Genomic DNA, 27,590 nt, shown 5'->3' on the forward strand with positions numbered 1-27,590 from the left:
CAGTGTATTATGTGCTGCTTCGACCAAATCACTTGCTATGGCTGCACTTGACACAGGTAGGTCAGTGCATGGAATTGTCAGGTAGTATATGATCACTGTTTCTCCATCTTCAGGGTGAAGAGTGTCTTGTTGGTGGGGGCAACAAGCTTGACTAAAACCTTGATAAACTCTGATGTTGCATAGTGCAGCAATTCAAAACACAGCTCTGTGCAAGGCAATGTTTTTGAAACGGGTAGAAAGTGTGAAGGTGCGTGTGCAAATCACCTTGCTCTCCACCCTGCGCTAAGAACTCACAAGTAATCTGGTCCCATCAGTAAATGCTCTGTAATCATCCAGACCAATATGTGATTTGTATTAGAGGGTAAATATGGCCGTCTTCTGGGTTGTGCTGTGTAGTGTGGTGTCAGTGGTCCTTTCCTCCATCATCATTGCGAACAGCAAGGACCTCTGAAAGGTCGGTATAAACTTCCACCAGACTACATGGTGCAACAACCCGGAAGACAGCCATCCTCATACCAACCGCCGTGAAAACATCAAATCTTACCGTATTTTTCTCGTTATCATGATTTCGAATTGCGCGGCTACGGTGTTGTCGACTAATCCACTGTTTGTGACGAAGTATTTATAAGACATCAGATGGCAGTGCGTGTAGAGATAAATGTGTCATCTGTATGGAATAAGAATTGGTACCAACATTTGATTATTGAAATTTTATGGATTTAATAAGGTTTTCATAATTTGTTTTGTAAACACTCGTTATGGTAACATGTAGGAATCAAGAACAGTTTTATTTATTGTGGCAATGAAAGTTACAGGCGCAACTGTAAAATAAATCAGGTGTTTTTACATTCCCATTATGGTAGCATTGATGTTTCGAAAATCAAGGGAAATATTCATTTCATAACTTCCAGGAATTTGTAGACAATGGTGGAAACGTAAAGGTGAAGGTTAGGTGCGATAAACTGAGATTTATCGTGTTAATATTTTACATCTTTCATAGTAACAGCTAGATGATAGATTATTAATTTTATAATGAATTTATCTGCATTTTAAATGTAAATAATAAGTAAGTTGTTTGCAATAACGTGTAATAAAAATAAACGTTGGTTGAACCCATCGATTTTATTGCCTGAAGATGGCGCTAGGTATTAGGAATATGAGGTACAAATATATGATGTTGGTGTGTAATATGAATGATGCGAAAGAAGGAACTAAAGAAGGAGGGTTACATCTCAGTTGCTGCGGAGTAAAAGTTTACCGACATTTCATAGGCTTCACGCTGATGATGGAGGCAGCAGGCACCTCCGAAACGTCGGTAAACTTCTACCAGACTTCACGGAGCAGCAACTGAGAAAGCCAATATCTAAGGAGAACTCGAAATCTAACCACAAGCAAGTAATTTCTCACATCCAGAATATATTACTGTTGAGAAAGAAAGTTGCGTTGTCACCGAACCTAAAGTTGGCGGCAAAACAAATATATTATAAAAATCCTGGCCTTTAATAATCTGTGACTTACTCTTAAGCCAAGTGTAGGGCACCTGATATAGCAATGTAAAAAATTTCCGAATATGCGAGTAACATATAGTAAGTGACGATTCAAATTCCTTTAAAGTTTTTTGAAAAATATTTTAAATGGACACACAATGTTGGAAGAGGTCTGTCCACATGTCTTATTTCAGAAAATACCCAGAAGATTTAAATACAGTGTGGTAGAGGGACAACACTTAAAATTATCAGGAAAAATTAATTTGATATATATTTGTCAATGAAACTCAAATTGAACTTTACTGTTAATTTCTCAAAATTTGTACAAAACAAATATAAAATATGAAGGCTGATGAGGTGTGCAGCATAACAAAGAAAGTAAATGAAAGTATGTACTCCAATACTCGTGCTCACTGAGTGCATTATGTATCTTATCAGAAGTTTGGTAGATAAGTAATTTTATCTGTAGAAATATATCAGTTGTTATTCTGAATCATCATTCTGTTTACAGTGTGCTACATACATTTATTCATTCTTTTCTTCTTGCGTACCATTCTCCCTCCCTGCCACGTATGTACCCACCTACCCGTTGACACTACGTAACCCAACAAAGAATCAGATCACTGGACCAGTTAGCCTATTTTGGACTTTATTTAGTATTTCTAGTCCTAACATCATCGAGGTACAATCTTTCAACGTTACTGTAAAGACATATTCTAAGAAGTAATCTTGGTACAGAGTTAATACATATCTGACTGTTTTTAAATTCCTTGTTCATACAGAAGTCACATTTAGAATAAATTTGACTTGCCATCACACGGATTTTATTGTGAAGGTTCCAGGTTTGAATCTTGAGTCAAACATTATGCATACCAACTGAAATGTTAGGTGGTTTTCCTCAGTTTCTCTGGAAAAATTCTGTGAGTATGTTAGAGTATGCCATAACTGCCTTCTTCGATGTGTTTTGAGATTCATGACCATTTATAATGATCCTGGCTGATAAATAAACAAAGATACATTAATTGGAAGATGTGAATCATTCTGGGCGTATTAAATATATCTACCTTGAACATTTTCTCATAAGCTAATCTTTATTCTAATCTAATCTAATCTAAAACACTGTAAAGAGTTGTTAGTAAATGTCTGCTGCACTCTTCCTGTAGGCTCTGGAGTGACTGTTTGTCGGTCATTGCAATGAACAGGTCCAGCGGTTATGGCTCCCGTGAAGAGGTACGCATGGAAAGTTGTGAGTACCAGAAGTGTGAGGTATTGTTGGGCCAGGCTTCTCGATTTTTTGACGGAAATATTGAAATTAACATTGCTGTGTATTTTTTTAATACCTTGTCTCACAATTTTGACTTTTGAAATGTTAGCAGCAGTAATACCGTTTAATACGAGGCACTGGAATTTTGAGTATTGCTGCATGTGTTTGTGGCTTTTATCCATTAATATTTTGTGAATTGAAGAATGACATATTCTCTTAAAATTTAGTGTTTATATCATGCTGCCAGAGGTCGTGGTACCTCTGCTATTTTAATTTTCTGCAGTGAATTAACTTCTGAAGTGGTAGCAACATTCCTCAATTTTGTGTGGTAGGTTAGAAGTTATATAATATAAGGAAATTCTTTAAACAGATGGGGAAGTTTCTGTTCTGTAATATCTGTAACAGGCCTGTGAAGTCTAAAGACGATGATGACAATGGTGGTAAAGATAAGTTACTTCTGCAGTGAAAGATGCAGAGACCAGACGACAGCCAGTCAGTCGGAGGCCAGACCAACACAGGAGGGGTGAACAGTATGTGGCAGCACAGCACAGGCCCGCTAGCCGAGACCCAGCACAGTACCAGTTTGATCCTCGGAACAATAGAAGCCCCGCTCGCCCCTCTATCAGCCGGTCCCAACCTCAACACAGACCTACCCCATCTCAGGAAGATGTGATTAGAGATCTTCCACTTCAGAACATTGGAGGTAAGAAGTTCTGGCTGTGTATGCCGTTTAAATAGATTTGAGATTCTCATGGCAGTGAAAATGTCAGTGTTGGTGTTCCGGATTGTACATTTTATTACATTATTCATTAACAAAATGTGTGCCACTCTATAAGGATGTGTGGTGGAGTGGAGTATAGGTCATGTGTTCTTAACATTGCCAAAAAATAAGAGGTTGGGTGGGTCATAAAAGGTCAGTTTGGACAACAATCCCTGCTAGGAATAACTTAACAACTGTTAGCAATCCTACTGTATGCTTGGGAGATATCAAAGCTAATCTTGGCTGAGATAACAGCCATTTTCTTAAAGTTGGCCAAAACGTGTTCTTGTCACATTGTTTTGAACGCTTGCTTGTAATGAACACACAACCAATACAAGAGACAAAGTATTGTCAAATAAATATATTAGGAACTGTAATGATATATAATTTGTTTTGTAATACGTAAAGCTTACTCGGTTTTACCGAGTTCTTAGGTAATAGAAAAAATACCAATTCTTCATATTGTAAGGTGAAACTGGTGCCTGTTTGCAGATGTGTCATTTAGGGAAGGAATCTTAAATCAACCACTGCTTTTTCCTGGTGAGAACAAAAGATTGGAGGAACATCACGTGGCACAAATTGTGAACGAGATGGAGCAGGATGTCGCCTTGATGGAGGATAACCCACTGTCGGAGCAGCTGCGCATGTAAGTCTAATATATACATAGAACATACGGTGTCTTGAATGTAACTACAGCAGAGATTTGTGGTTTCCTGTGTGATATGTAAGATGCTGCAGGCTCTGCTGTTCTTTTAAAAAGGAACTCTTGCAAGATGGCGAGGTCGGTTCATAATAGGTAGGAATTTTGACAGATAAACTGATATGGTCTGTGGTTCTTTTCTAGGGAAGCTCTGAGGGAAATGCCAGAATCGTTGACTTTGAAGCGCACAGTAAAGAAGAAGCTTGTGAAGTCTGTGAGCCAAAAATCAAAACGCACTCCTCTCAGCATTTGGAAGAGGCTGAAATACAGACTGAGTGTATTGCTGTCAAAAGTAAGTTGTAACTTGTGTGTGGTTTAGTAGCACTCTCTGCGGTACTGGATTGCTGGTAGGTATTTTGCAATTTTAGATTAGTTTTTCTTTCCTCATTCTTACGTGTCTTTTCTCTTGGGTGACTCAGGTTTCCTTCCTTTTGCTCCTGTACCCAGGCAACTGGCTCAGGCTCCCAGTTTCCTTTCGAGTGGGTACAAGAGACTCTTTCTCTGTAGGTAAAGCGACTGGTGGTGTGAAGCCAATGACTTACCTGCACTTAATGCTGAGGTTAAGATTGCATGGAGCTTAATTTCACTTGTTTATTGCTGCCTTGTTTTGTTCCTTCATTTATTCCCTTGTTTGTTTGTACCCAATTTCTGACTTTTACTTGCATTAAGCATTACATACAGATCAATGGATTCTGAAAATAAGGCGTGAAGGTTTCTTATGTGGCCAGTACTAGGATCTGGACCCATTTTGACCATTTCACAATCATCTTAATATCATTTTCTTTTATCTCCATGTGATCAAATTCCAGGATCTTTCAGCGCCAAAATTCTTTGTGCAGTTCTTGTAAGTTGCATGTGATATTAACATTCAATCCATTTAAACCTCTCCCGTTCTCAAGTTTGTGGTGCAGCATCCTACATTGGTCTTGTTTCAGTTCAGCATCATGATTAAAAACCTGCTGTACACCTTCGAGCTATGGTACAGCAGCCTGAAGGTGATTGAGGGGCATTTTGGCAGCGGAGTGGCCACCTACTTCAGGTTCCTTCGATGGCTGTTTCTCCTGAATACAGTTGTGTTCCTCCTAAGGTTCTGACTCACAACTAAACTTGAATCACTGAAGGGTTTTTTTTCTGAATTTTAGAATGGGAGAAAAATCTGTTTTGGTGTTTTATACCTAAAAACTGTTGAATGAATTTTGACAAAATTTTGTATTAGTGATCTACACCAAGAGTTGGGTAATTTTATTTCTGTGTGAATTAATTTCGTATAGCAGCTGTTTTACGCTGGTCTCTAAATGAACATTATCATGTTTATTAAATGAAAAGGGTTTATTGTATAAAAGCTGTCACTTGCCATAACTTATTGCAGTCTATAAATTTTATTTGAAATACCTTTTACACAAGTAACAAAACACAATTAGCAACTTTGAATACTTGTTTATGCCAGAGAAGTGCAATACAAGATGATGAAAAGACCAGAAAAATAAATCTTGATATTTGTATATGTTTCAATGAAATACAGTGGGTAGGTGATTTATCTCTTGGTGATTAGCTTTATCACCAGTATGTATCCATAAGTTTGGCCAGAATACTTTACAGATAAATAAACAAAAATTAATTAATATCCGCAATAAATTAACTTGAAGACCATAGAAAAATGCAAATTCACAAAGTGAGGACCAAAGCTGTCAGTGGCAGAGGAGCTGGAACGTCAGCCATGGTGAATCTAAGCTACGTACATACAACTGTTCCACTGCGGACTGCGTGAAATATTTTAACGCTGTAGGTGCTGTACCTTCCTCTTTTAAGCTTTGTCTGGCGTTATATGAGCCTGGAAGCTAATGAGAATTTCATTATTTTTATTTTGTACAGCCCTAGTTTTCTCCAATGATTTGCTTTCTGCTTTTTCTTTCAGTTTTGGTTTCGTTGTAATTCCTCAGCTACTGCATCGTTTCTATGAGCCTGCAGAAGGAAATCAAAATGGCACAGAAAGTACACCGTCTCAGATGAATTCTGTTATTTTTGACTCTGGCCACTCTGATGGTTTTCTTCAGTTACATGAAGAATATAACTCCACTATACATTTAGGTGAGGGACACTAATTAATTAATTTATTTATTTATTTATTTATTTCAGTAACTAAGATTATATAGTACTGAGTGGTAGAATGAATAATGAATTGGGAAAGGATATGGAAGGAGCTGGTCATGACCTATTTTAACTAGCATTTGTCTGGTTAGATTGGGAAAAATTTCAGCTGGTATAGCCAATCTCTGGTCTGATATTTGAACCTAGGTCATTCCAAATATGAAGCAGGAGTGCTAATCTCTTGAGTGTGACATTCAGTATGAGGCTGCTTGAAACACAGAACGGTGTTCATGTCGGGTTCCGTAAAAGGTGGGAGATTTCTTGGCCTACTGAGCAGCTACTAGCTTTTTCAGAATCATCTTGAAAAGACAAACCAGATAAATGTTCCTGTTTTTAAGTGATTTTATATTCATTGCTGTGTTCCTCCTGCTGTGAAGGTGTCCTAGTCATCAGCGGAATTCACAGAGTTATTGGCTCATGAACATTAGGTGTGTTTAATCTGTTCAAACTTTGTAGTCACTCCTGTTGCCATCATAGACAACTGGAAGCCGGCTCCTTCAGTCGCCTACCAGTCTCAAGTTCGGAGCAGACCGTACGCGTCAAATGCTGACTTCTCCGTTGGCAATATCTTCACAGGAGAGGTATGACAAGTCACAAAACCAAGAGCTGTAATTCCACTGCATTCGCTGTTCTTAATCAGGAATGTGTTGTTTTGATGTGTCCCTATTGAGCACACTTATGTTGGTATTGCAGATCACCCAGTACTGTCAACATAGTGAAGTTTAGGAGGCTTTCGTTGGCTGGGAATGTAGCTTCAATTGAGAGGACAGAATTTTCTTTGTCAGAACCTCTTAGAAAGTGGTCATTTGAGAGACCAAGTACAAGATGGGAGTGTGGCATTAAGTTTAATCATAGAGGGATAGGCAGATGGAAATGGTGATGAATGTGTCTGGTGGGTGGCAGGCTCCGGTATTCGCGATGTTGAACCCTTGGGTTCTGCCACCAGAGAGTGAGCTGCAAAATGTACGCTGGCTCACAGTGAAAATAGACGCACAATACAAAACAGAAAATAGAACCAGAAACAAGTTTACAGAATGTGTTGAAAATTAAAGTGGTTAAGTGTCCATGATCTTTAGTTGACGTAATATGAAGAAACTTGTCTTGCAGTAGTATGTATCTTCCATATGCAGAGGGCCAAAGCCTGTTTATAATATTACGGTTTGTAATATTGTGTATTTAGTGTTTGCTGTCGCTGCTTCTAGGTGAGATTCAGACCAACTGCTTTTGAGGGAATGTGTCGGTTCTCTACTCTGTCATGTGACCTTTTTCCTTGCAGAGGAGCTGTACATTCATTTGTGTCCCATACGCTGTACTGATTTATCTGTCCTCTCTGCTTTGTGTATCTTCCTTTATTTTGACTCCCCATCTCATCTGTGGTCTCTCCAGTTGTTATCTATTTACATTTTTCAAGTTCTCAATGCAGTCCTGTTTTCAGCATCGAACTCATGTCCACACAACCATGTCCTTGAATTCACCACTTTGTAATGTTTCTACATTAACGTCTTGCCTAATGTCCCGAATTTGTACTTTGGTTCATATTACTCTGCAGAAGTGGCATATCAACTTCTTTTAATCTGCTTACATAAATTAATTTTGTTTCCATATTCTGATGTATAATATGAGAAATGAATGTTGATATTGTTAAACAACTTCAGGAATCTAATCCACACTTTCTCTTACATATGTAGTCTTCATATTGTGGATGAACCAAAAGTAAGTACATCATTTAGTTTGTTGTTTGTTTGTTTTATATATATGTTAACACTGAAACTTTAATGCATTTAATCGCAGATTTTTTTAAATTACTTATGTGAAGGTTCATTCCTGTTTAATTAATCACATCGGTATATATATATATATATATAGTGAAATACATGATTATGGCTGGAGTGTACTATAGGAATTAGATCTGACCATCATTACACCAGTTTATTTTTATAATTATTATGGTAGTGATAAGGATATAATCAGCTAAGTCTTACAACCTGGCAGACAGGTTCTAACACTGTACTACATCAAAAGTAAGTCAACGTACGATTGAAATAGTCCATACAGTAGGCATTAAAATTAATTTCCCAACTCTGCATTTTGGTTAATATGGTGCATGTGCCTGAATGTGTTACTCGGGTTGATATTGAAAGGGTGAGCACTATTGTTACTTGAGCGCAGCTAGCAGACATGTTGAAGTCTCTGGTCATTTACACATTCTTGTAAAAATTGAAATACAGGTTTGTCTGTTTTGCAGGGTTTCTTCACCGATACAACTTTGTATTATGGCTACTACACTAATGAGTCGGTGAGCGTAGTGTCGGGCCTCACGTACCACATACCCTCTGCATACTTCTTCACTGTGCTGTCTTGCTACCTCTTCATGTTTGTTGTACTTTCCATCAGGTAAACAATGCACGCTGTGTCATTTTGGAAATATTGCTTTCATAGAATTGCTTACAGATATTCACCATGGGAACTTCTCTTTATTTGGCACACTGAAGTTTCTGTTAAATGAAGTAGTTTAACAAAAAAAATGGATACAAAATTTTGTTTGAAGAACTTGTTGTAATCAGATTATTTAGAACATAAATGGGGATGATGTGAATGTAAGGAGAGAAACTTAAATATGTTAGTAGAATGTGAAAAATAATTTGTACCTTTACTTTTATGTAACGGTGGATCGTTGTTTGTTTGTGTTTAAGGGATATGGACCAAACTGCACTATGTCATATATATAATTTACACTGTGGTGAAAATGTAAATTGTAGTCTGGGTTATGAAACCATGTAGCATTGTGTAGATGTTTACCAGTGTTTCAGAGGATGTATTTCCTCTGCCCTGAAGATGGAATGTGATGTGTTCCTTCAGAACATTACTAACCACCAGCATGACTGCGTGGCCAGAAGATCACAGTCCAGAAACTGGACTGGTTAAGTGTGAGGTCTGTCTAATGATGTGGTGATCATTATGATCCTGCAGGTTTCATAATAACAGGATCACCAAATAACTGTTTGAAAGGAGTCGGTTGAATACTGAAGGAACTGCGTGAGGGGTGAAACTGAATATTTTATTAGTGTCTCGGTGATGTTACAGCATGGCTAGATCTTATCGCCGGACATTTATTGAAACTGCCGGGGGCCTAAAGAATGTGGTCACACACAAAGTTTTCTGTGGCTGGGACTTCAGTATTGCTACAGGCGAAGCTGCAGCACTCAAGTCAAAGAGCATTTATAATGAACTGAAGGTAAGGGTGCAGCTCAGTCTTATATCTCTTCTTCCTCACTTCTGCTTTTTGTCCTCCTGCCTTCTTCATTGTCTTCTTCTCTGTCTTATTATTTCCTCTTTCTCCTCATCTTCTACTACTGCTTCCTTTTCCCACTTCCTCCAATCTGATTATTACCGATAACCTGGTCCAGTTGTGTACATCTGTAACAATAGGAACCTTTACTCAGCGACCTGCGAACAAGCACTTTTCTCACAGCTGCACTTTTCCATCGTTGTGATGTGTCTTTATTTTTGCATCTCTTAACATTTTTATTCTCTTCTCTCCTATTTTATTTCGTTTGGGATGTTATCATTCTGTTTTTCTTGTATGTTCATTTCTTAATAGTCCATTACACTTCATATCTTCCCATCTGCCTGTGTTAATGTTCGCAGGAGCTACTGGAAGACATGAAGAAAGAAGATAAAGAGCTGACATGCCAAGGCAAATTCTTCCTTCTCATTGTCCGCATCTTCCTGAATGTGTTTATAGGGTTAGTGCTAGCAAGCACTGGCCTGATCATTTGCTTCCTGTTGCGTGAGGAGATAGGTGTTGACGAGCCCGCAGCTGCAGAGCGCGGCGCTGCCATGCTTATGCCCCTCATCATCACCGTCATCATGATGGCGGCTCCGGTCCTCTTTTCATGGATGGCAAGGTAATGTTCCGCAACAGTGAGTAAGCTACAAGTGTGATGAAATAGATTGATACTTGAAGTGAAAGTAATATACAAAAGTTATTAAGATTTGAGAACACGGGTTATTTCGGTAATTTAGTATGTGGAATGTATGTAGGCATCTGTGATATGAGGTTCTCTTGGCAGTGAAGATTTTGGTTGTAGTCTTCTGGGTTGTGATGCCTGTGGTTCAACTTCAGGGTTGAAGGTGTGGACGGTATGTACCTCCCAGACATTGCTAACCACCTGCATGACCACATGACATCACACACAGAAGACCACGATATAAATAGTCACATTTTATCACAGTCCTCAGAAATGGTTTCTTGTATACTATTTGAAAGCGTGCACATAACATAAAATAGCTATGTGTATTAAATTTATGACTTTTGTTGGAAACGCTGGTTTGATGAACATTTAACAAGAATTTAGGTGAAAGAAATCAAATCAATAAATGTTAATTTGTTGCTTTGTGTTTGTGTAGAGTGGAAGACTATGCCAGTCCTCGCACAGCATTGTTTGTGACCCTGACCAGAACGTTTGTGATGGAGATCGTTGTCATTGGTGTTGTTGTTGCTTTCTGGCTCACATTTAAAAAGAATTCTGAGGTAAGTTCCCTTTCAACCTCATAGTTGATAACATATTACAGCAGTGAGTTCTGGAAACAACTTTTAACACCTGCCTTCCTTTAGTCTGTGTGATGAGGTTAGGAAGACTTGTGCATTAATAATTATAAAATTTATTGATCTGTTTTTGTGCATAATTTCCTCTAGTACAGAGACTGTATTACATTTTTTTGGCATAATATCAAAGGTTTCCTCTATTTCTGACCTTACCATATAAAAATATTCCATTCAGAATATCTAAATTTGCTTACATCTGTCTCCATGCGGAATCTGCCACAGTTCTTTAATTATCACCATCAGACCAAAAACCAAATATAGATTTGTCCTGCTATAATCTTATTGTTTTGCATTCCAAAAAAATCATTTCTGGAAAAAAGTGGCATGTCGTATTTCTCACATACGTTGCAACACCTAATTCTAGAACTATACATTAACTTGTACTTATGCTGAGGATTATGAAAGCTGTAACTTGTTCTGTATCAAGCATTTTACCTTCCATAAAAGATTAATTAAAATTTGGAGGAGTATTTGGGACATCTAGTAAGAATGAGAGTGATGAGAAATGATACAAAACTTTATCAGAAAACCTGAAGTGATGAGACCACTTGAGAGACCTAGGCATAAGTGGTAAGATGATCTTAAAAGAAATATTGTGTGAAGGACTGCATTCATCTGGCTCAGGATATGGACCAGTGATGCGCTCTTATGAACATGGTCGTGTACTTTCAGGTTTTATAGAAGGTAGGGAATGTAGTGACCATCACCTTCTCAAGAAGTACTGTGATTTATGGGGTTAGTTAGGCAGTCTTATTTGCCTTGTTAGTTTGTTGCTGCTTATGTGTTGGGTATGGACTAATGACTAGTTGCATCTAGCCACAAGACACGTTGTTTGATCGGTAATCCACTGAACATGTTATTTCAGTGCTGGGAAACATCTTTGGGCCAGGAGATTTATCGCCTGGTGATTACTGACTTCCTGCTTGCAATTGTGGGCACTTCTTTGGCTGAGTTTGTTCGCTTTCGAATTTACAAGTAAGTGGATAATTACAAAAACCAAAAGTGAAATGTCAGTGTATTTGATCAGTTTATATTAAACTTGCAGGGAATATTCATAAAGACATTTAATAACTTCAAAGGTTGTGGTAGCTATGAAAACAGCCCCCAGCATAGATGAGCGGTGTAATGTGCGTTTGGAATAATAAGACCGACGGTAAAGTTGCGTGCCCTGTAGCTGAACACACATATTAGTTACTCTGCAGTACTTAGAACTTGTGTAAACCTTTCAGCATAACAAATTAACAGCCTGGTGTTGTTGCAGGTCAATGTGGAAGAAGATTGGGGGTCCGGAATTTCACATAGCCCGCAACACACTGAACGTCATCTACAATCAGACACTTTTCTTTGTGGGATTATACTTCAGTCCATTGCTGTCATTTATCATTATTCTAAAGATGTTTATTACATTTTATGTGAAGAAGGTGAGAAACGCTTCGCACTGAAATCCGCAGTAACCTTATGGAAGCTAGCATATGCAGAAAATAATATTCTCTGTAATTTATCACTTTTGTTTCAAAAAATATTGTTAAGTAATCAAAGAATCAATCATATGATTTTATTAATCTACATGTTTCGCAGTTTTTGTGTTTTAGATGGGATGATAGCTTCACTTGAACAAAGTCTATGTTTCTGTTATGATCCTTTAATCCCCTCTGTCCTAAATTTTCACAATTCTCTTATGTTAGTCATTGTTGTCATCCTCTTCTCCCCACCTCCCCCTCCCCTATCATTATCATCATCATCATCATCATACCTAAATACATGACTAGCTTCTCATGCAACTTGTCACTTTAATAGATGATATTCTGAAAGTTTGCACAGATCACGATTCAGATAATTGATGTTCTTTCTGAACTTGCGTGTTTTGTGTCATTTCAGATTGGATTGCTAAACAGCTGCCAGCCATCAGCTAGACCTTGGCGTGCTGCTCAGACACATACACTTTTCCTCGTTCTGTCTTTCATTGCAACTCTGGCAGTGCTCATACTTCTAGGTTACATTATTACACAGTAAGTACTCTGTGTGTAGGACACCACCAGCCTCTTGCAACACAGGTCTCAGGTCCCACACCAAAATTTAGTGGTTGTATTTCACATCACATGACGCCTTTGACAATGTAACACCAGGTCCCTGTTGCATCAGACTGTCAGTTCCCTCTGCCAGGTATAAACTGGAATGAGTAGTGATTATGTAACTAACGTGAAGAAAGTCCTTCTTGGGAAGGTGATAGTTATTTGGTTGGTCAGGTAGTTTTGGAGATGATGTATTTAAACAGACATGACTGGTGATGGATATGATCTCTCCAGCTACAAGACAATATCCACTGCTTTCAGAGTGGAGTCTTCGAGTTGTGGTCCATTCTGTGCCCACAAGTACCCATACGAGATGATCCTCGACATGTTACAGGTGCAAGAAAATAATGGCTTCTTGCAGTTTGTCAGATTCCTGGTTAAACCTGGAGTAATAGGAGGAATCCTGCTGGCGATGTGGTAAGTTCCATCTCTGAAACAGGTAGCAGCTCCATACAATGGCAAGGAATGCATGATTCTGTTTAATACCAGGGCAACCGAGGGGACCTGATGCTCAGCAGGCCAGCCGAGGTTGTCCCTGAAAGATGGCCAAGTCGGCGCAACGAGTGATCTGACTGCTCGGCTACCCTGACTACAGGTTTTCCGTGCCTTTCCTCGGTTGTAAGGCAAATGCCAGGGTATAATTCAAGAGGGGCACAGCCCGCTACCCCCAATCACGGAGGCCATCAGCTAAAGTGATTCCCCCCCCAAAGCCGAATTGGCCCCCACCCTCTCTGGGTTCAAACCCCAGAGAACCAACCAACGAAATTCTTTTTGACAAGTTGCATGACGGGATAACCTCTCATCTGCAGCAACAGACCCTAGTTTGAATGGTCAAGGCTCCCGCCACGACAGAACCCCATTAGCGTAAGCAAATTCCCGCTTTAGTTTTAAGGCTCTGTTTACCATTTCCAGCAGTGCGTTTCGTACACAGGAATGGCGTTACCTAGCAAGGGGTGATGTCTTGCGCTTGCGCAGGACTCCGCCTTTAGTTAGCTTTTTGGTTGGTTGGTTGGTTGGTAATACCTTGCTTTAGCAGGTGATTCATGTTCAAATCAAGAAATTCCCTGTTGTTTATGGGATCTGAAGCTTTCTCAAATTTTCTGTCAATATTTGTTTGCATTTCATACATTATGCTTTGTGTTTGTTTGTATGTTTTCTTACATAACTGTACAGATCGTATGTCATTGAAGTATGCAAAATTTTATTATAGACAACCTGAGAGGAATGCACTAAGCAAATGTATTACTTAATGACCATCTTTGCTGCAGGTCACTGAAATGTATAAAGTTAAAATGGCCTGACCACGTGGCTAGGTTTGAGCAACAAGGCATACATACAGAACTTTTGTTATGAAATTGACGGCTAATATTCAGATTAATCTTAAGGACATGGGTTGTTAGGATGAGAATTAAATGGAACAGGCTAGCATTGTGCCCAGAACTAGGCTTTCATATTAACAGTATTGAAAGATCAGGTTCTTATGCCAGACAGATTTTAGGTTAGATGTCTCACTTCTAGGATGTTGCACCATGTACTCTTGCTAAAATCGATCAATGTTTCAGAGGTCCTTAACTGCCTCCATCAACAGGGTGATAGTAATTTACTCAGATAATTGGATGGAATTAAGTGAGTGATTTCTGTGTTTTAGTGTTGGTGTGTACTTCTTGCGTGCAAAATCATACGAACATAGGGACATGGTGCTTCTGCTCAAAGAGATGCTGGTTCTAGAAGCAAAGGACAAGGAATTCTTGTTGGACAACATCTCCAAGGTCACTAATGGCCGTGAGTATCCGACCAATCTACAAGGAACTGCATGTAATTCATTGCTTATTGGCAACTGAGTGTGTCACCCAGAACAGTACTAAACCCTGGAAATCATTTTATAGAAGTGTTCTAGAAAGTCTGTTATTATTACGTATTTATCATGAAGAAGCTGTCAGGTTGTTCTGCTGTATTGTTTGTTGACTTCTGGCCTCTACCGATGGATGTCCCAGGTTTCTGTCACTGTGGTAAATCAGTTTATTTCTTGATTTACCTGTCTATGCCTAGGTCTCCCTGGTGGCCTCTTCCCATCTAGTTTGTTAACTGAATTTTGAATTATGTATTGAAATCATCACAGTGATACATGTTCATTCATTCTCCCCTTTCATCTGCTTTGCAGGATGGGATTTTAACTTGAGGACTGACAGGAGTTTGGGTGCTAAGTGGAACTTACAAAAACAGGTAATGCTCAAAGGAAACCTGTATTTTATGTTCCATAAAATAAAATCCTCAAAGAATTCTGTATTGCGGCACTCATATTTCTGTTATCTTCTGTGTGAATGAGATGACCTGAAGTTCTCCGCCCTTTCACAGATTTGGCTGAAGCCATTTTTGGTGTTACAGATGTCTAGTCTTGCCTTCTCTGCATATTGTTTTCTGAAGGGATGCTTGTGGAAGTCTGTCAGTGTCCATTTTCTTACGATGGTTTAACATTTTAAGCCAACGTTTCTTAAGGAAAATGAAACAAGTTTATGAGATTACCACATTGTGTGTGTGTTTGTTCCCTCTCAGCTTTTGAACCAGTTTACAGATATTACCATATCATTGCACTTCTTTATTTAAAAAAAATAGAGTGTGAGGGTATGGACTGGATTTATTTGACTCTGGATAGGGTTCAGCAGTTTGCTCTTGTAGGCATGGTAATAAATCTTTTGGTTCCATGAAAGATGAGGGATTTCTTGGCTGGCGGAATGACTGTGAGTTTCTGAACAAGGTCTCTGTTTCATGGAGTTATTTAGTTAACAAATTGCTGAAAAATACAGAGCTTTTGTTAATATAATTTCTTATCAGATGTGAAAAAACACTGATTGTTCTGTTGTTATCTTCTTGAAAATGTAGAATCGTATATTTTATTGTTTTACTGCAGGTGAGGAAGAGAGCAGACATTTACAGCAACACACTGTCAGATGCCAGCACATCGAGAGGTACGTACATTCATAGTAACAGGATTCACAGATATGTGATATAACATTTTTCTCACCTGGTTGTCAACAGCCGAATTAAATTTGTCAAGTTTTAGCAGTCAGATCAGGTTAAATGGAAAAGAAAGTTGGTACAAGGTTTTGTGTGTTACATAAAACATGTTGAGAAGAGTAAAAAGTTGTTGGCCGATAGAAATATTCTCGTGGCAGTGCTGATGGGAACATTTCTCGGTGATGAATTGTATACATCTATATATACACGTCTCACGGTTGAAATCCAAGAGGTTATGATGGACTCAGCATGTAGATGAGACAGATGGAGAATGCATACAGAGTTCTGGTGGGAGAACTTTCAGAAAGTGACTTTAAAAGCCAAGAAGGCTGTGGGAGGATTAGATTAAGATGACACTGGCTCAGGGTCATGTCTAATGAGAGGTTATGTATGTAACTTTCTGGTTCTGTTGTCAGTAAGATAGGTAGTTTGTTGTTTCATATGAGGTGGGGGAGGGGTGTAGTGCATATGGAAGAAATGAGGAATGCATATCAAATTTTGGTCAGAAATCCTGAAGCAAAGAGACCACTTTAGCTTACCTCTAGATGGGAAGATAATGTATTTTGACATTATGATGGATTGCTGGTCACAGTTCTAGCCATGTTGCTATTACTATTAAGTTTCAGTTAGTATTTGCTGTATGTAGTGTTTATAGTTCATACAGACTAGTGGATGAATTACTTGGTGTGTAACATAATACATTTTCACCCTTCAGAGTATGACTTGTCTGAATATGAGAGACCAGTGTTCCAGAGAGGTGTCCGTGAACGCAGGTATTAGTATGTTTTAGCACATAACATGGAATCAGCAATTAAATTTTGTTCCTAACATCACAGTATTAATTAAATGGAGTCATAATTATATGACTCGACATCAAGATGCCAGTAAGACCTGCTGGAATTTAATTTGTGAAATACTGAGAAGAGCAAAGCATTCTGCAGTTGGGGCATACAGCATCATGAAGTTTAGTTTTAGTTAACATTTAATACTTTATTTCAGGGGGGATTTTAAAGAGTAAACATTTTATTTAATATATTAACAAATATTTATAATTCATATGTGATGTCACATTGGGTTGTTTGAATTTACAAAGTCTGGCAGACTTTTTCCAGTATGCATGCCAAAATTAAAATACAATTTTTAAAAATGCCTTTGTGAGTATAAGTTTACTTATCCATTTAACTGCTGTACAAAGAGTATGCACAGCTAGTCAAGTTCAATGCCTTTTATACAACCCAAAGATTCATTACCATGTTTATAAGAGCCCACCACCAGCCCCTATCATGGGCCAATCCATATTCTCTATCCCTATTGCCCTAAGATCCATTTTAATATTATTCCCTTGTTTGGATTTTTCTGCTGCTACATCAGTTTTGTATCACTGTGATTCATCACTGGTCTTTTGCCCACACACCCCTCCCTTCTGATTTCATTATCTTATTCCTTCTTCTCTTAAGTTCTTTTCATAACAGTTCATCTCCATCTGAATGTATTTCTTACTATATACTGTCATTTTGCATTTGGTCTTGTTTGTTTGCTGCTATATTTTCATCTGTACTGTTCCATTTGGCAACATTCTTTCTTTTAATATTTACAATTATGTTCACACCTGGCCATTTTTCTTATCATACTTTAATTTTTTAACAGTTCTTTTCTCTTAAAATATCTTGGTGTACATTATCAAATATAGGACAGCTTTTTGAATATGCATTTAGTTATTTCTTAATATGTATTTATCCAACATGTTGATAGTGTGAATTATTTTCATCCCAAATTTTTCAAATAATTTATTGTTTGCCAAAGAAGCATTGAACCAAACATTTCATTTGCTAAAACTTGCATGTGAAATATTATTTTTAATGAATTTTTATGATGTGATTGTATGTGATACATATTTGAATGGTTGGCAAGGCAGCAGGCTCAAACCTGAATACTGTAGCTGCACTGCCAATTTCCTATTTGTATTCTGTTATTTAGATTTATGTTATAACTTATTTAATTTAAAATTGTATTTATCTATGAAATAGTGTGTTTCTTTGTATTTTATAACTTACACACTGTTAGATTTCATTAAATGTATGCTCATATGTTGTATCATACCGGGACTTATGGTATTATTAAGGGACAGAGGCATGGGGAAAAAACCAGGCATCTGCCTGCTCCTATGCAAGCACTTTGGAAAAGTCAAAATCAAAATTGAGGAAACTCATATAAAAAAGCAATATACTAAATATTAATACCAAGCATGATATGATTTTTTTAAAAAACACTTCCATCCTCAATAGAAAAGTTATTATCAAGTCCAGAACAAAATTAGCAATTTTTCTGACTGTCCCTCTCTTAGGAAAAGTCCTGCCTGTACCTGCAGGCAAAGGTGATCTTGCACTTGGTCACCTGTGCTTAGAACCTTGCAACAGATGTAAGGGAATAATTGTTAAGTAATAATAGTCCTCACACAAGTTACAGAGCTAGTTATGGTAGCAGAATGAAGGAATAATGTAAGCTGATTTGTATTGTGTGAGATCTGAGGTTCTAATCATCACCTTGAAGATGGAGGCAGTAAGCTCATCTGAAGTGTAGGTCAATATCCAGCAGTTAACAGTGCTGCATCCCAGAAGAGTCTTGGAGTTAGCTCCTATTCCTGAGCTTAAAAGTCTCATATGTGATGTTTCCATTCTCCTAGCTTTCTTACATAACATGCGATTTCATTTCCACACATCAAAGCTGGTTTGGAGAGTTGGATTATAAATTTGTGTTTTTAGATGAAGATGACTGTCATTGTGGATGAAGTCTTGTAGAAGTTTATCGATGTTTCACAGGTTCTTTCCTCTGTTATTATGGCACAGCATCTCAGATGTCATCTTCATACCTAGTAGGATTAGAGGTTTTTGTGGTAGCGAGTTTGAAGACGGGTGTCTTCAGGGTTGTAGTTGCCTCCATCTTCAGGGTGATAATCGCCCTGATGATGGAGACAGCAAGGACCTCTAAAACGTTGGTAAATTACCAGATTACATGGCACTACAACCAAAGGACTCATAATCGTCTACGTACCCATTGCCATGAGAACCTGAAGTTTCACCTATGCATTTTTATTTTTACTGCTTCAATACAATTTATGTATCGTTGGAACTTCATGATCGTTTCGTACATTTATATACATATGGATTTTGTTTTATATCGTGTTGGAATTAAGTTTGTTGTCTGTGCAATGATTATCTTATAATAGGATTTGAGGTTATTTTCTTTGCTGAGTAAAGTAGTCTGTGGTCATAATTCACTGGCATTAGATGGATTTATTTAAAATGGATATTTGATTGTGGAGTTGGTGGTGTAAGATATATCGTAAGAAGACAAGTCATCGTCATGATGTAAGTAATTGTGTTATGAAATAGCTAATTTCAGATTTCCATTTCCACTTTTGAGATTCTCCCGTAGGATATGGTAATGGAGGTTACGTATTACGTGGCCTGTCTGACATGTCAATGAGGCTACAAATATGTATGTAGAATTCAGTTACCAAAAATGTTGAGAAAATTGTTATTAAGCTTGCTAAATGGTATATACTAATTTTTTTATTAGCTCTATATAAGTTTACAGTGTAATTTCGCCCATTTTGTATGGTGTGAGCAAGCTTAGCATTGAAGGAAACTGGAGGATGGTAGAATATTTGTACCCAACAGGGATGAAGTGACTAGAGGATGAAAAAAATTGCATATTGAGTTTCGTAATTTGTACACGACACCACATATTAGGACAAATAAAAGTGGATGAGGTCTGTGGGCCATGGGTGGAGTTTAGAAATATGTATAAAATTTTGATTGGAAAACGTGAAAAGACGATATCACTAGCAAGATGTGGGTGCAGATGGGAGTTTGACATTAAAATGGATCTTAGGAACATGGTATTGTGGTTATGGGTTGATTGGATTCATCTGGCTCAGGATAGTAACCAGCGGTAAACTTTTGTGAACATAGTTTTGAACTGCCAGTTTATATTAAAGGCAGAGAATTTCTACAAAGGGGTGTTCCATAGAGTTCTGTGTGAGGTTGTATAGCATAAATTTATTGTATAGCATATCTACTGGCCTAGAATAGATTCTAAACCTCGGTTCCATCCTATAATCAGCCAGTTACAAGGAATGACCTTTGTGGTAAGTTTTGAGGGTTAAATTTCAAAATAAGATATTAGCTAAGCTGTCCTAAATTAATGGAGCAAAACTTAACTATATAGGTATACTATGTGGTCAAAAGTTGCCCTGCCACATGGCCTAATTTGATGGTTTTTAACTGTATTCTACACTTCAACCATATAAATTTAATTCTGCCCAATTGTTATGGTCAATTCTAACAGTTTTCTTTTATAAAGTAAGTATTCTTTTACTGTTAGATGAATTGCCCCAAAGAATTATTCAGTATTTCATAATAGAGTGAAAATAGGCAACTGATTTCTGACTTCCTGCCACGAAAACCTCAAATCCTACTTAATTTATGAGTGTCTGTACTATTGATATGAAACATCAATGTAACTGCTGTACTCCATGCTCTGTTTTTTGTTCAATAAGGATCTATGGAATATGAATGACATCTTTTCTGTTCTATTCTATGTCATTGTCTGTGGCTGGGGCATGACACTGACCACTCTTTCCTATCTAGTGCTGAAGTTAAGAATAAGTAGGAGTTATACCTCCTCTCCCCACTAGTGCCTGCATGGCATGTAGCGGGTCAGCTTTATTTTTGTTTCCCCTTTCTTCTTCTTCTTCCTCCCCCATTTTGTTATGTGCCAGTCAGATACTTGTGGAAAGAAGGAAATACAGAAACCATGAATAGTAGATAGCTTCCTAAGACACAGTACAGTACGCGACTGTAATCTTGAGACTTGCAAGAAGTCCGAAGCGTTAAAGGCAGACGCTATCTTTCCTCCTTCACCCCCCCCCCCCCCCCCCCCCCCGGTCTCAAGATTACAGTCGCTAAATATGTATATGGATGTGATTATAAATGTCATGTGTTACTGCTGTATGCTGGTCATTCTAGAATTATTTTAAGTTATGGGGACAATCTTTCTTTGCCTTAAATGTTAAAATAAGTAAAAAGAACCTACCAAGAGCTAAAGACTGAACAGTATGGTGTAATGGCTATTGATGTGGCTTCAGAATGGGTTTAATTCTTCAGACTTTTTTTTTCTAATCTTCAGAATTCAGTGACTTCTGAAGTTGTAAAGTTCTTTTTATGCATATATCTATGGAATGTAAAATAATACAAACATTTGTATCAGTGGGCTCATTTCATGTCCCATCACGTAATAGGTCTGAAGAAGTTCTGAACATTTATTTCTTGTATTGGTATTGATGTATTTCCAGAACAGCTCTATGCTGATTTCTAGCTGAAGACATACCTGAGAGCTGCTACTGTTATTACAACATGACGTCCATGTTTGACCAATATGAGCAAGCCTCCCAGCGGTTCAAAGGCACAGCAGGTTCATCTGTTCGACCTGAGATGGTAAGAAAACAAAGTAACATTATCTCAGACTTCTATTGCTGAACATTGTGGCTGAGTGGCTTTCCTACTTTGTAATCAGGAAATCCAGGGTTCAAGTCTTATGTAGCAGTTTTTACTCTGGAAGGGTAGGACATCTATTGACAGCGTGTAAAAGCTTTTGCCTATACCAAAATATAATTTTTTCCATAAGTTGTTACAAGGTATAGCGCTGTAGATTAAAGAAAATTGTGAATGAAATAGAAACGGATGTTTAAAATCCAAGAAAATAACAGACGGATGATAGTGTAAGATCTGATTTACAGTGTGGCTGACATATAGTACAGGATGACTGCTTTCATTTTATTGAGAAATTCCAGACAGCTTAATCTTGTTTCTTAGAACTCATATATTCATCACTGTTTAAAAAAGCCTGCCAAATATAGCCCACAACTTCACATATTTTACAAAGTTTTATTTTAATATCTTCTTTTCATCTGTGTCAAGATCTCCCAAGTGGTCACTTCCATTGAAGTTTTCCAACCAAAATTTTATATGCTTTTTAAATAATTTGCTTTTTAGTTTCACCAGTTGACTTCTTATAATGTAAGCTGTACTTGTGTGTGTGTGTGTGTGTGTACACTGTATTAATATGATTCTTGTTGGTTTTGCAGAGCACGACAGGATTTATACATATGAAGCTAGAGGAAGAGCCCCCAATTTTCAGCAAACAGAAGGTCAACTTCTCCCCAACAGATCGCATCACCCATCTTGCAGTAAGCAGTGAATTGCTCGTGCTTGTCATGGCGAACAATGTTCTGCTTAGGATAGATCTTCGACAGCCCGACAAGCCTCAAGGTAATGACATCTTATTGGTGATTTCTGGGGAAATAAGATATGCCTACAAAATTTTGATCAGTAGGTCTGAAAAGTGAAGACCACTTGGGAGCCTGGTCATAGGTGGGAGGATAAGTGGGTGTTGAGCAAATAGAGTGTGAAGTTGTTGAACGGATTTGACTGACCCAGGATAGGGGCAGTTGGTAATATGGAAAGGAACAGCAAACCACATTTAAGAGAGTGTTTGCATTCCAGGAATATCATCCAAAAGGTAGGAGGACTGAAGTACGTAGACAAGTCCTGATGCTTTATGTAGGAATTGGAACAGCCACATTGAACTAATGATTAATTTATGTGTGTGTGTTTTATGTTTGCTCAGAGTATTACTGTGCTATGTATTCACAGAAATCGAGCTTGGTAAATATATGTCACATTTGAGACTAAGTGATGTCTTTTTGGACCCTTTGGGGCATCATTTGTTGCTGAGCTTGTCCTCCAGAAACACAGAGGCTTTAGCAGAACTTCTGTACCTCTCCCGCAAGACCAGTAAACTAAAACAGGTGGGTTTGTGTCTGTTAACTTTAGTATAAATAGAGTTGCATTATTAGTATGGTAAGTACATATCATATCATTATATAATTTTCATCTTATTCTCTTCTGTTTCCATTTTAAAGGGAACAGCTGATATTTAAAACTGTCACATATTTGGACTGTGGTCTTCTGGTTGTGATGCATGTAGACTTTTAGTTACCATTGTTTTGGAGAAACATGTCATCTTCATCTTGGTAACCATCTACTAGACTAAGATTTAAATGTCCGCTTCCATGAAAGCCTGAAACCGTGTTCTTTGTTTAATTTCTTATGGGATGATGAACCTGATTTTGTTTCCCCTTGATAACTCTGAAACAAATTGACTAATGCTTATGAATGCTGAAGGAAATTCATGCTCTAAAATGTCAAATAATCTGACATTTCTAACTGAAACAGATCCATACTGTCTTTCTTTCTGTGTAACATTATTTGAATTTTATTCATCCAGGAGATGCTTTTACACTGCTCATTGCATTGGCGTGGAATTCTGGGATGGCTGCTATGTTTTGTCTATGACAAGCTTGTGTATTGTCCATTCTTCACTGCCATGAGGTGATGTTGGTCTGTCACATGATTTTGTAGATTTGACCGCTAACGTCTTGTTTCCAGCCGAGCAAGTACAAAGGGCATGAAGTAACAGCTGTGGGGTGGAACTTTGGAAATGACTCTGACATTACCACTGGTCCTATCCTGCTTGGTACCTCAAAGGGACTGATATTTGAAACTCAGATTGCCCAGGATGGAGATGGAATCTTCCAGTCAAGTTTGGAACAGTACTGGAGACAGGTAAGTGGTTATTTCTGAATCAGTTGGAGAACCCACATCAAGGCCCACCATTGAATAAGACCTGAGCCAGTTCCATGCACATCCCATCCTCGCAACTGGCCTCCTGACGTCTGTCTTAATGTTACATTTACATTGTCCTCTCAATCATTTACTTTTCCAAAAAAAAATTCACTCCAGTGAGCTGCTTATTTCTCTCTTCTGAGCTATATTTTCAGGCCTTCGTAATCTCTTAGATTTCACTATCCTAATAATAATAATAATAATTATGATGATAGGTGACATGTGTAAATAAAATTCCACATTGCGGAAAACCATAAAATACTTTCTATATCGCTCTGAAATCTTCATGTATTTTGAGTGTTTTGAAAGCTATTTGAGTAATTTATCAGTGTAAATAATGAAGTTTATTTTTAGACAATAGCTTTTAGTTTTTATTCTAGATTGTCTGAATACGTTACTAGTACTGACCAGATAATGTTGTAAATTGTTGTGTAGCTTACACTTTAATTGTGTAACAGTTTCCCACGTACATCCCAATGTGAAAAATGTAAAGGAAGCACGACTTTGCTAGTTTGTGCTTTAACATTGTCCTGTAATTTGGTCTAGGCGTGATTCTGGCAAGAGATTTTTCATGTTTTATGTTCCGTTATCAGGTATCAGAGCATATGGGACTGCCTTGTAGCTATGATATGTGGGCCCAAAAAACAATGTAATATTTTGTGAATTGTCTAAAAAGGTTAACAGTGTGTATTTGTTTGTATCGAAGAGACTTGAAGTAAGTTTGAAATGGAAGTTATTGCATAAGAAGGCCTACATGGCCCATATAGTGGGCTCCGACAGGAAAGTAACAGAAGTGTACAGAATAGTGAGGAAACAGCCACTTAGAAGAATAAACAGAACAGAACTAGATCTTGTGAACTTGATTAATGGTGACGATGAGTTAGAAACATTATAAAATGAACTTCTCAGTATTGGTAGATCAGAACATGATGTGGCACCTGCCTCATCAGCTTGGATGGTGCATTGCCAGGTAAATGTGAGATGTCATAGTCTATGTGATTTTGTTGAGGCAGCTTGAAACACGTATCTTAAAGCTTGTTCACTTGTCTCATTTCCTGCTGGTCATAGCTGCCGAGTTACCTGCCACTGTATGGAGCTCGGGACGTAGATGGTCTGGTAAATACAATAAAGCTTATGTTTTGTGTTGTCAAAGGAAAGTAGACTGTAAGAGAAATTGCAGGGATAAGCACTGGCTGTGGCATGCAAAGACTGCGGCTTCCTTTAAAATGATTAAATGACATGTAAGGTCTAGAGCAGCTTATTAGGGACGCTTTTTATCAGATGCAGCAGTAAAGATTACGTCTTTTTAATTATATTATTTGGTAAATATATTGAATTGTTAAAAAGTACAAAGGTGTTTTTATTAGTGTACACAGCTTTTGACCTATGTTTGTATGCAGTCTTTATTGCTTTAGTTTTCTTAAAATTCGGTATGTTCAGACTTAGTCCTTTTTCAGGCTTTGGGCATGGGAAGTCCTTCAGATTACATGCCTCTTTGTTTGAAAACAGCTAGAATAAGTTTTCCAACATTGCCCTTTAAGAAAGCAAGATGTAAAAGAAAATTCAAGGAACTTAAACTAATGGCATCAGATACAAATAACACAGAAATGTGCATCTTACTCTGTTTACTTACATTACAGGTATTTGACATAGGTAAAGGGAACAGCACATCAATTACAGGGCTGCAGTTCCACCGTGTCCCTGGCTCAGAGAAATATTTTGTGCTTGTAACAACTCCAAACCGGCTTTACCAGTTCATCGGTTATGTGACTAAATCTGATGAAAAACCACTCTTGCAACAAATCTTCAATAGCTATCTTAATGTTCCAGGTAAAAGAAGTGTTGTTTCATCTGTTTTATTTAACTTCAATGTCAGCATCAGATGATCAGATGATAGGATAATTAATGAATTGGAAAGGATATGGATGGAAGTGATTGTGGCCTAATGTGGGGTCCTCTCCCAGAATTTGTCTGGAAGGACTGAGGAAAACTTGATAATCTCAGTCAGGATATGTGAACTCTAGACCAAGATTTTAACATAGGACCTCCTGAATAAAAACCATAGCGTATATAGTCTATCTGCATTGCCAACAGCAGTTGGTTAAGAAGTAGTGAGATGACCTGTGGAGGCAACTTGCATGATTATGCCTTTCTTTCCTTTTTAATATCGGTATGTACTTTCACCATTGGTGGAATTGTTTAATAAAGTGCACCCATTAGGTATCATTTAGACTCTAATGGAGACTTCATTGAGTTATCTAGTGCAGTACTAAGTTTTGTGAATGTAGGTAGGCTGAGAGACATGCGTAACGAGACCATACTTGCCTTACAAATAAGGCTAAAATGAAAGACCAGAAATTTCAGTTGTGTTCCATGAAATAATTAGGTTTTTTTCCCACTTGGTTGTAGCACATCTTCTCTTCTTCGTTGTTTGTCTATACTCAGAATGAAGTTACTTCTGTTCTGCTCACTGCTTCCAGTGCAGCACTATTCAGGAATGGTGGCAACTCCATTAAACATGTTCTGTGCATTTCAGAGACACTGGTTTTTTAGTTTGGCTGTTTGGTAACATTTCAATTCATGGTATGTGTTATTTGTTTCAGAGGGCTTTCAGGATATCCCAAGTTCTCTGAAGTATTCCAAACTGCAGTTCTATTACCCAAACCCAAAGGGACTACCAAAAACTTTTGCTTGGCTAACAGAACCAGGGATTTTCTATGGACAGGTGAGTTTGTTCAAAGTCTTATAGTAGCATTTCTTGAAATGTTCAAAACTTGGTCCTTCTCCTCCCCCCTCCCCCAGAATGCTGTGTGCCAGTAAGAACACAGTACAGCGGATGCCGCCTCCCAGTATTCCTGTATTTAAGGTTTTAGTTTTAATGATCCCAAATCCATGAGCCTAATTTTAAATGAACTTTGTGTTGTGCTCAAAACCGTTGTCTGCCGAAATACCATAAATGGTATCAGGGAATATGTTGAATAAACAGTTGTGGACACTGACAAGGGGTGGTCCTTCATTTTAGGTGTGGGGCTTTCACTTCTCAGTATGTTATGGAATGCTACAAAGGTCTTACTTCAGGGATCTATGCGTAGGTAGGAAGGTAATATCAGGATGGATGTTGGTGAAAGAGATATGATTGGTGGATTGGATTTAGCTGGCTCAGGATTGGGTAAGATGGCAAACTTTTGTGAATAGAGTAATGAATCTTTGGTTCCACAGAAGAAAATAATTTCTTGACCGGGTGGGTCACCATGAGCTTTTCAAGGAAAATCCTGTGACGTTAGAAATGTTCCAAACAGTTGGTGTAGCTGGATCGATAGTTAAATGAAATATTTTGTTTCAGCTGGATACAAATGGCCAGAATTCTGTTGTGACAAACAGCCAGCTGCTGCAGTACCATCCACCAAATTCAGGTGCTCCGCTTGCATTTGTGATCACCGAGTTTCACGTCCTCCTGTTGTATGCCGACCATGTGAAGGGCATTTCCCTCCTGAATCATGAGCTTGTGTTTGAAGATGTTTACAGTGAGGTACAGTATTGTATATTGTTAACACTTAAAGATGTATGTAGCAGTAACATTCTGGATTTGTATCTTGTGGTACCCAGTTTAAATCTTGGCTTCTGGTCCACAGGCCTCGTAATTGGATAGCACCTTATCTTACAGCAGTTTGACACAGCACCTGCTTGAACTCTGTGAATGTGAGTGAATAATGGACAAAACAGTTAGCAGTTCATTAATTGATTGTCTGTCTTTACATCTCCTGAGCAGTTCAACTGGCAGAAAATG

The 27,590-nt window shown here is 38.0% G+C and overlaps 2 protein-coding genes across 19 annotated transcripts in view; both read left to right on the forward strand.

Annotated features, from left to right (window-relative positions):
- The first annotated feature begins 621 nt into the window (after positions 1-621).
- LOC110829982 (transmembrane channel-like protein 5) lies at positions 622-18,154 on the forward strand. 11 transcript variants are annotated; one of them, XM_087354800.1, is made up of 20 exons: positions 622-686; positions 2,651-2,733; positions 3,215-3,454; positions 4,004-4,157; positions 4,356-4,503; positions 5,147-5,298; positions 6,127-6,299; positions 6,816-6,940; positions 8,605-8,753; positions 9,444-9,594; positions 10,008-10,267; positions 10,770-10,893; positions 11,834-11,943; positions 12,230-12,389; positions 12,847-12,977; positions 13,302-13,457; positions 14,689-14,822; positions 15,202-15,263; positions 15,949-16,006; positions 16,771-18,154. In XM_087354800.1, the coding sequence occupies exons 1-20, from the start codon at positions 637-639 to the stop codon at positions 16,833-16,835; spliced, it is 2,685 nt and encodes an 894-aa protein (XP_087210926.1). In that variant the 5' UTR covers positions 622-636; the 3' UTR covers positions 16,836-18,154. The 11 variants fall into 11 exon arrangements, with proteins under 11 accessions (XP_087210926.1, XP_021919992.2, XP_021919985.2 ...); XM_022064300.2 differs by lacking the exon at positions 622-686 and adding an exon at positions 750-837; XM_022064293.2 differs by lacking the exon at positions 622-686 and adding an exon at positions 787-941.
- Positions 18,155-19,273: 1,119 nt separating this feature from the next.
- Positions 19,274-27,590, forward strand: part of dor (vacuolar protein sorting-associated protein 18 dor) — a 34,962-nt gene continuing 26,645 nt past the window's right edge. For 4 of the 8 annotated variants that reach the window (XR_015536764.1, XR_015536765.1, XM_087354780.1 and 1 more), the window contains exons 1-9: positions 19,274-19,423; positions 21,412-21,553; positions 22,204-22,387; positions 22,772-22,926; positions 23,567-23,743; positions 24,872-24,919; positions 25,444-25,633; positions 26,407-26,528; positions 27,147-27,332. Coding sequence is in view for 6 of the 8 variants with exons in the window: in XM_087354780.1 (XP_087210906.1) it covers positions 21,473-21,553; positions 22,204-22,387; positions 22,772-22,926; positions 23,567-23,743; positions 24,872-24,919; positions 25,444-25,633; positions 26,407-26,528; positions 27,147-27,332 (1,143 nt within the window). In the remaining 2 variants the exon portion in view is untranslated. Of the gene's footprint in view, positions 19,424-19,479; positions 19,554-19,592; positions 19,612-20,186; positions 20,206-21,411; positions 21,554-22,203; positions 22,388-22,771; positions 22,927-23,566; positions 23,744-24,871; positions 24,920-25,443; positions 25,634-26,406; positions 26,529-27,146; positions 27,333-27,590 lie in introns of those variants that run through there. The other 4 variants (XM_087354781.1, XM_087354782.1, XM_087354783.1 and 1 more) reach the window with 4 other exon arrangements.

The sequence above is a fragment of the Zootermopsis nevadensis genome, unplaced genomic scaffold (genome assembly GCF_977971745.1).
Source record: "Zootermopsis nevadensis isolate Lab colony 2312 unplaced genomic scaffold, Znev_1.0 Znev_ptg000024l, whole genome shotgun sequence".
NCBI classification, from domain to species: Eukaryota; Metazoa; Arthropoda; class Insecta; order Blattodea; family Termopsidae; genus Zootermopsis; species Zootermopsis nevadensis.

What these genes read in the sequence shown, in the direction of transcription:
- LOC110829982 (XM_087354800.1), top strand. Translation starts at nt 637, where the DNA reads ATGGCAGTGCGTGTAGAGATAAATGTGTCATCTGTATGGAATAAGAAT. An exon ending in GCATTTATAATGAACTGAAG is followed by an intron (nt 9,595 to 10,007) that starts GTAAGGGTGCAG and finishes TAATGTTCGCAG; the next exon opens with GAGCTACTGGAAGACATGAA. An exon ending in GTTCGCTTTCGAATTTACAA is followed by an intron (nt 11,944 to 12,229) that starts GTAAGTGGATAA and finishes GTGTTGTTGCAG; the next exon opens with GTCAATGTGGAAGAAGATTG.